Below are 7,556 nucleotides of genomic sequence, written 5' to 3'. Positions count from 1 at the left end.
TAAAAGATGTTTCCAAATTTGAATTTACTTTGATTACAATTCCAATAAAGTTCTAGGCAGTGTAAATTTTATTTTTAGATGTATTTTTTAGAGCCAATGTAAAGTTTACAGGAATATAACTCAGTAAGCACAGTGTTGCCATATAAACACCCCCCCACAGTTTTCCCCATTGTTAACATTATGTATTAATGTGATACTTTTGTTACAGTTGATGAACCAAGAATATGATATCTATATTATTAACTAAGTACATTGTTTATGTTAGGGCTCACTCGAGTTTTCAATTCTATGGGTTTTTTTCACTTTTATTTTATTAGAGACGTTATAGGTTTACAGAAAAGTTCTATTGTTTTGTTTTTTATAACTTAGTGGTAACACATACTCTACATAAAATTTCCCTTTTAACTACCTCATGTACACAACTCAGTGGTGTCAACGATATTCACCGTGTTGTGCTACAATCAACACCATCCATTGCCTAAACTTTCCCATCAGTCACCCCACAGACACTGAGCTTAAGATTTACCTTACCATGCCCACTCCCCCCTCTGCCCCTGGTAACCTGTATTCTAATTTCTGACTATGAATTTGCATAATCTAATTATTTTATACATGTGAGATCATACAGTGTTTTTCTTTCGTGTGTGGCTTATTTCATGCAACATGTTGTCTTCAAGTGTCCTACGCTTTACAGAGGTATCAGAACCGAGTTTGTTTTCACTGCTGAATAATAGTCCCCTGGATCTGTACACCAGGTTTTGACTGTCTGCTCCACTGCTGAGGGACACTTTGGTTGTGTCTGTGTGTGGGCTACTGCGAACGCTGCTGTGACTGATCCTGGTGTGCAAAATGCTGTCTAAGTCCCTGTGTTGGATTCTTTGGGGTATATCCTAGCAGTGGGATTGCCGGGCTGTACGGGAATTCTATACTTGACCCTGAGGAGCTGCCACACTTTTTCCAGCGACTGCACACCCTGGGTGTCAGGGAAGCACAGACATCTGCTCAGCGGCCATCCCTCAGACCTCCCCTGCACCCCTCCTTTTCAGTGCTGTGCCTCTCCACAGCCTGGGGGAGACACTAGGGCTAATGAAAGGCCCGACCAGAACTTAGAGCCAGAAACGGGGAACAATCAAGCTCAGATGCTTGTCAGAATAGAAATTCTCAGTGGCGGGGTCCCTGCCCCCAAGGTGGATGAAAACCACATTCCACAGTGTAGACTGGTCTCTCTTCTCCAGCAAGAAGTGGGGCATGTGGAGCTGCCGTCCAATGACCCTGGAGTGGAGCAGTGTCGGCCACTGCAGGAGACAAGAGGAGAGATGGAGCTCTGAGGGGACTGTCATTTAGGGTCTAAATCGGGCCCCTGTCCAGAGAGAAGTGAACCTGGACAATCAGGAAAAGCCACACAGAGCAGGGGGCCCTCGATCACCCAAGTCTGGCCCGAGCCTGCCAGGGAGTCCGGCCTAAGAGCAAACCCCGCGGTGTCCTAGAGCGTGTATCTCTGTGTGTCAGGTGTGAGTGAGGTTAATACACGAGCTTTTTCTTTACAAGAACAACAGTTTCTGGGATGGAAGGAGTGTGGGAAATGCTGACTGCCTGGTCTCAGACCAGTGTTCCTCCTCTGAGCTCCACCTTCCCTTTTCCAGCCACTGTACCTGCAGGAGAGTCTCAATGATTAGACCCATCAGCGACCTTTAGGAGGGGCTGTGCCAGGTCCTGGCTGGACCCAGGAGACATCCTGAATGGGGACCAGCCCCCGTGGTGGAGAGCAGGTGGCCTCGCCTGTGGGTGGATCGTGGATGGAGAGGGTCACGGCTCAGGACAGGAGAAGGGCTGGGACACTCCTGCTTCCCAGGTGGGTCTATCCTCATACCTGACTTCACCTGTTCCCCAGGTGGGTGGGGCACAGGGGTCTTTATTTCTAATAATGCAAAATAGCGCATCACACACAGGTGAGGGCCCTTGTTCTCTTTGTCCCTATGCCCAGCTCCTGACCTTCCTCCAGAGCCCCCAGGAGCAGGGCTGTGCTCTGAGAGTGGCTTCCCTGGATGTGTCTGTGCTCACAAGTGAGGCATCATATTGTGATGTGTGTGTGTAATTTGACACTGAGCATTAGACACTGACTGTATATTTGCAGCTTCCTTTTTCCCCCTCTACATTTATTTCCTGATCCTTCCTTATTCCAAATCATATTTTTCAATTGTTTTAACTCCCTATGAATAGGCCTCTATTTGTTGGGGCATTCTGCTTTTGCAGGTGTGTCGTTTCCTACAGTTGTCATAATGAAGTGCCACAAATTAGGCAGATTCGAATAAGAGACGTTTATTCTTACAGATCTGGAGGCTAGAAATCTGGGATCAATGTCACAAGCCGAGCTCCCTCTGGATCCTGTGGGAGGGAATCTGAGCTGTCCTCCTCCAGCTCCCGGTGGTTCTGCATCCTGGGCCTTTCCTTCTTGCAGCTGCAGCTGCAGTCAATGTGTCCATCATCCTGTGGTCACGTCTGTCTGTCTGTCTGTCTTTGTTGCTCCCCTTCTTATTAGGACACAAGCCATATTAGATTAAGGCACAGCCCTACTCCAGTACAACTTGGCTTAACTAATTCCATCTGCAATGGTTCTTTTCCCTAATATGCTTACAGTCAAAATGCCCCACGTAGGATTTCAACATAAATTTGGGGAAACAATTCAACCTGTAACAAGGACATTTTTTATGAATTTTGCTTTTTACACTTATGGACAATTCACCAATGAGGAACATTTTTCCTGAAGTAGACATCTTGAAGTAGATTCCTCAGAACACAAATAAATAATTTTATATGTCTCAATTTTTCTCAATTTCATAAATTTTCATATTAATTACATGTCATGGAGGCTCCCTGCACCTTTCTGAACTTATCCACCCAATTAAAGGACTCGACATCAGCCCCTTCCATACAGGGGAAAAATAATGTTGAAAATTGTATACTCAATATCCAAATATTTTTCAAAAACAGACTCTAACAAATCAAAAAGCTAATAACAACATGGTAAAAAAGAAAAGTGAAAACCATCAACAGCAAGCAACACAGATTATCCAGATGGCTCTAAATATACACAAAAGATGAGGCTCACCACCCAGAAAGGAAATCCACACACCCACGGTGGGACGGGGGACGGAGGCCCCTTGGAGCTGCCCCCTGTGCCATGAGAACACTCCTGACCCTTAGATCCCTCTTCTCCATTTCCTCAGGGTTCCATTACCTAGAGCTGGGTGCTGATTCTGAGATGACAGGGAGAGCAAAGCAGAACCTGTTCTGCCCCCAGGTAGCTGGTGGATGCTGAATTCCCGGCACCTGTGGTGTTCCAGCTGGGTCTTCAAAGCCAGATGGTTGTTTCGGGAGCTTCCCAGGAGAAGCACCTGGAGCAGGAGAGCAGGCTCCCTGTGTGGGCCTGTGGGGCAGCTCGGGGTTACTTAGAGAAGGAAATGGAAGGGGGGGGGGAACCACAGGGATGCCTTTTTGACTAACGATATATGCAAACTATGCAACTCACAACACGGTGACCTCTGGCCCAAGCCCCTGAAGCTCCCAGGTAAGATGCTCCAGGGGATTCCCAGATCACACAACCACATTACTCATATTAACCAAAAGAGAGAAGGACACGATCCTGACTATTGTATTCAGTGACTCTGGCAGGTAGTGATGTCACTCACATGCTGGTCCAGGTTCTGCTATTGTCCTGCCCACTGCATGGCCCAACTCAGCTGATGAAGGTCATCATTCCACAGAGTGGTGATCTTCTGGGGGCAAAGATCATCCCTTATCAGTGTGGATCTCATGTAAATTCCTGTCCCTAATGCTGTCAAGAGGGTGCAATGAATGGATGGATGGACCCCTGAAAGCACACCCAGTGTTTTCTGAGCCTCCCTCTTGCCCCCGGGACACCATCTCTCCCTGGCCACCCTCTTTCACGTGGCCGCATGTCTCTGCCACAGCCTCCGCAGGGCCTCCTTCACGTCCTTGTTCCGTAGACTGTAGATGAGGGGGTTCAGCATTGGGATGACCAGGGTGTAGGAAATGGACATTATCTTTCCCTGCTCCAAGGAATCCACACCTCCTGGCTGTGCATAAATGACAAATGCGGTCCCATAAAACAGGGAGACTGCAGTCAAGTGGGAGCCACAGGTGGAGAAGACCTTCCGTCGCCCGGCCGCAGAGCGCATCTTCAGGACAGTCATGGTGATGAAGCTGTAGGACACCAGGATCACGAATGTGGTGCTCACAACGATGCATCCACAGAGTCCAAACATGACTAGCTCATTGAGGGATGTGTCCGTGCAGGCGAGCTGGAGCAGTGGGGGCACGTCACAGAAGAAGTGGTTGATGTGGTGGGAGCCGCAGAATGGGAGACGGAACGTGAAGCTGGTCTGCACGATGGAGTTGAGGCAGCCTCCACAGTAGGAGCCCAGCACCAGACGGGTGCAGGTCAAAGGGCGCATGGTGATGGGGTAGCGCAGGGGGCTGCAGATGGCCATGAAGCGGTCATAGGCCATGACGGCCAGCAGGAAAGCCTCAGTGCTACCCAGAGAGAAGAACGAAAATAACTGGGAGGCACAGCCCATGAGGGTGATGATCTTGGTGGAGGAGAAGAAGTTGGCGAGGGCATTGGGAGTGATGACGGACGAGTAGCACAGGTCCAGGAAGGACAGGTTCTTGAGGAAGAAGTACATGGGGGAGTGGAGGTGGGCATCCAGGGTGATGACCACGATCATGGTGAGGTTCCCCAGGATGGTGACCACGTACAGGGCCAGGAACACCACAAAGAGCAGGGCCTGGGTCTCAGGACCACCTTCAAATCCCACCAGCACAAACTCCTGCTGGGAGACCCCGGAGAGGTTTCCAGCTCTGTGGGGTGGCATGGCCCTGAGCCCAGACATGGGGGGCAGAGGGAAGGCCAGAGGCAGCAGGAGGGAGAAAGTCACAGTTGGATGCTCCCCCGTCCCTCTGGAGCACAGGGACCATCGGTGCACACTGCTCACTGCCCTGGAGGGACAACAGTGACTATTCTACTTCCAGATGGGCTCAGGTGACCTGAAAGGTGACATTTATTCTGATTAATTAGATCATGAGTATGCACTGGGTCCTCACTCCAGGGGAGTCTGAGATGTTGCTCTGTGGGTGCAGAGATCCCTTGCAGAGCTGACCTCATGGTGTATGTGGTATAAGGACCATGTTTAAATTTTCCCCACCCTTCTTCTGACCTAAAGGTTCTCCACTCCCTACAGGGGATTCTGACTCCTTGGCTTGGACATGGGTCTCATCTTGCACTTCCCGACTATTATTTTACTCTTTACTAACTCAAGCAATTTGTATGGAGTCCCTATTTTGCTTTAGGCATTCACTGGGCAACCATCATATCTGAGGCAATGCTGAACGCACAGCAGGACTTGCTCTCATGATGTGAAGTTAATGCTCTCTGTCTGTCCATCTGTCTGTTTCTCTGGCAGAACTCTGAGTGCCATCTCGTTATCTCTGGCTCTGTTCCTGAGCATGGTGGCACTACAGTAGTTAGCTCTCTGCATCCTGGTGGACCTTGGGGTGCTTCCACCATGTCCAGGTGTTGGACAGCTCATGGGGAAGGAGCTGGCTCCCCCTGCTCTGAGCAGCAGGAAGGGGAGCTGTGGCACTCACTGAGGATGGCATGCCCTCCCCTTGTTCTATCCATCAGCCATTCCCACACACTTCAGCATTCCCCTCTGCCCTGGGGGCTTTAGTCAGCCCACACCCATCCCTTTCCTTCTGGTAACCAGAGGCTCTCTTCTGCCTAGTCCCATCTGCACTCTACTGACCTTTTCCTCCCATGACTTGTCACAGCACAGTCCACACTGGAGGGCCATGAGGAGGACTGGTACTGCAAAATAGGCTTGATCCCCATCCCCCCCCCGGAGATTCATGGAATCTAGCAGGAATGGGGAGGAAATCATACCCCCACAGAGGAGGGATGGGTGAAGTATCCAGGTGGAATGCGCCAGACCTCAGGGCATCACAATGACTCACCAATGGCTGAGCTCTGCCAGGGTGGAGAGGCTGCCTGGGAGGAGGGAGCTCCTGGGAGTGGAGGGCTGCGAGGTGGCATGTTGCAGGGGATGCCCTCCATCTGCCTCCAACCTGTGTTACCAAGAAGATGCTCCCTTTGGGCTGGTCACTGAGAACCAAGATGTTCCCACAGGAGTGGTTGCAGAGGAAAGAATGGATCAGTCTATTTTCCCCTCCCAGGAGAGGTTTCCTCCAACCCCTGCGTGCAGGGAATGGGACTGTCTGAGGCATGATGTCCGGGCCACGTCACCCTGGACGATCTCCCTATTGTGTGAGGCTGGGGGCTGGGCATGGTGGGAGATGGGGAGGGTAAGTCAGGGTCTGCCCTGCAATTCTCCTGGCAGTAAACCTGGGGATGCCCCATGTGTTGGGTATCAGAGCTGCTGGCAACCCCCTGAGCACCCCCACGGCCATCTCACCCACAGTGGGGGATGGTGGTGGCTCGAGTGTCCCATCTGTCCAACAGCATCCCTGCTCATCAGATTTCTCCACCATGATCCTAAGGCTCTCAGGTTACAGATTTTGTTGTAAATTATCTTGACAAACCCTTAGCATAATAGGAGTGTGATTACCTAAGTTTCTGCATAGTTTGAAACTGTATAGGAAATTCTATCCGTGTGGAAGCAAGCTGAGATTCTGCCAGTTGCTCAGTGCTGTCCCCAGGATCCCTCAGGACAGCAGCCTGCAACTTGAGCCCGAGCTGTGCATGAATGTGATGAAGGGACCTGGGGACGCTCTGCCTTGAACTCCTCACCTGTCCTCCTCCCCAGGAGAGTGAGGTCCAGTTTCTGGCAGCTTCGCCCTCAGGTGGGAGCTTGTTGGAAAGGCAGAATCTCCCACCTGAACCCATTGACTGGGGACCTGCATTTAAACCACCCACAAAGGGTTTGTGCCAAGGTGGGTGTGGGGGCACTGCTCCCTGTGACCCTGATGCCCAAGGTCAGACTTCTGGTCACCTACAGAGAGCAACCCCTGAGCACCTACTGTCTGCCCCAGCCCTGACACCTCCCCACATGCAGGGTCTCTGTCAACTCCTGGCAGCCCTGAGGGTGGGGGCCTTGACGTTACCTTCTCCACAGCCAGGACCTGTGCTCCAGGGTCACTCGTGCTCCTGTCCTTGGTGTGTGCGATGATAATGCAGCCGACACTGAGGACCGTTAGCCTCCCCACATTGACCTTGGCTCCCTGAGCAGAGAAGTGGGAGTGGAATTAGCAGGTCTGTTGCTCCCAGTGAGATTCCGGCCGGGTCTCCAGCTTGTAACTGCAGGACGCCTGCCCTTGTCTTCAGGCAGAAGCAGGAGGGACTCAGCTCAGCTCAGCCCTGCAGCTGCACCTCCTCCTGTCGTCCCGGTGCCCTTATCACAGCCCCTGCTCCTTGGGGTCACTCTGCTGGGAAATTTTTCTCCCCCTGTAGGGCTGGGACTGGGGGTCTCACAGGGCCAATTAGGGAGACCTGGGCCCCTGCAACACTTGTCTGAATCTCC

General features: G+C 51.3%; 1 protein-coding gene across 1 annotated transcript; it reads right to left on the bottom strand.

Moving 5' to 3' along the window:
* Positions 1-3,944: 3,944 nt before the first annotated feature.
* LOC119544669 (olfactory receptor 12-like) lies at positions 3,945-4,895 on the bottom strand. Its single transcript, XM_037850159.1, has one exon. It carries the CDS (start codon positions 4,893-4,895, stop codon positions 3,945-3,947), a length of 951 nt encoding a protein of 316 aa, XP_037706087.1.
* Positions 4,896-7,556: the final 2,661 nt, after the last annotated feature.

This window comes from Choloepus didactylus, chromosome 9, assembly GCF_015220235.1.
Source record: "Choloepus didactylus isolate mChoDid1 chromosome 9, mChoDid1.pri, whole genome shotgun sequence".
NCBI lineage: Eukaryota > Metazoa > Chordata > Mammalia > Pilosa > Megalonychidae > Choloepus > Choloepus didactylus.
This window is presented reverse-complemented; position numbering and strand designations above follow the sequence as displayed.

What these genes read in the sequence shown, in the direction of transcription:
- LOC119544669 (XM_037850159.1), bottom strand. Translation starts at nt 4,895, where the DNA reads ATGCCACCCCACAGAGCTGGAAACCTCTCCGGGGTCTCCCAGCAGGAG.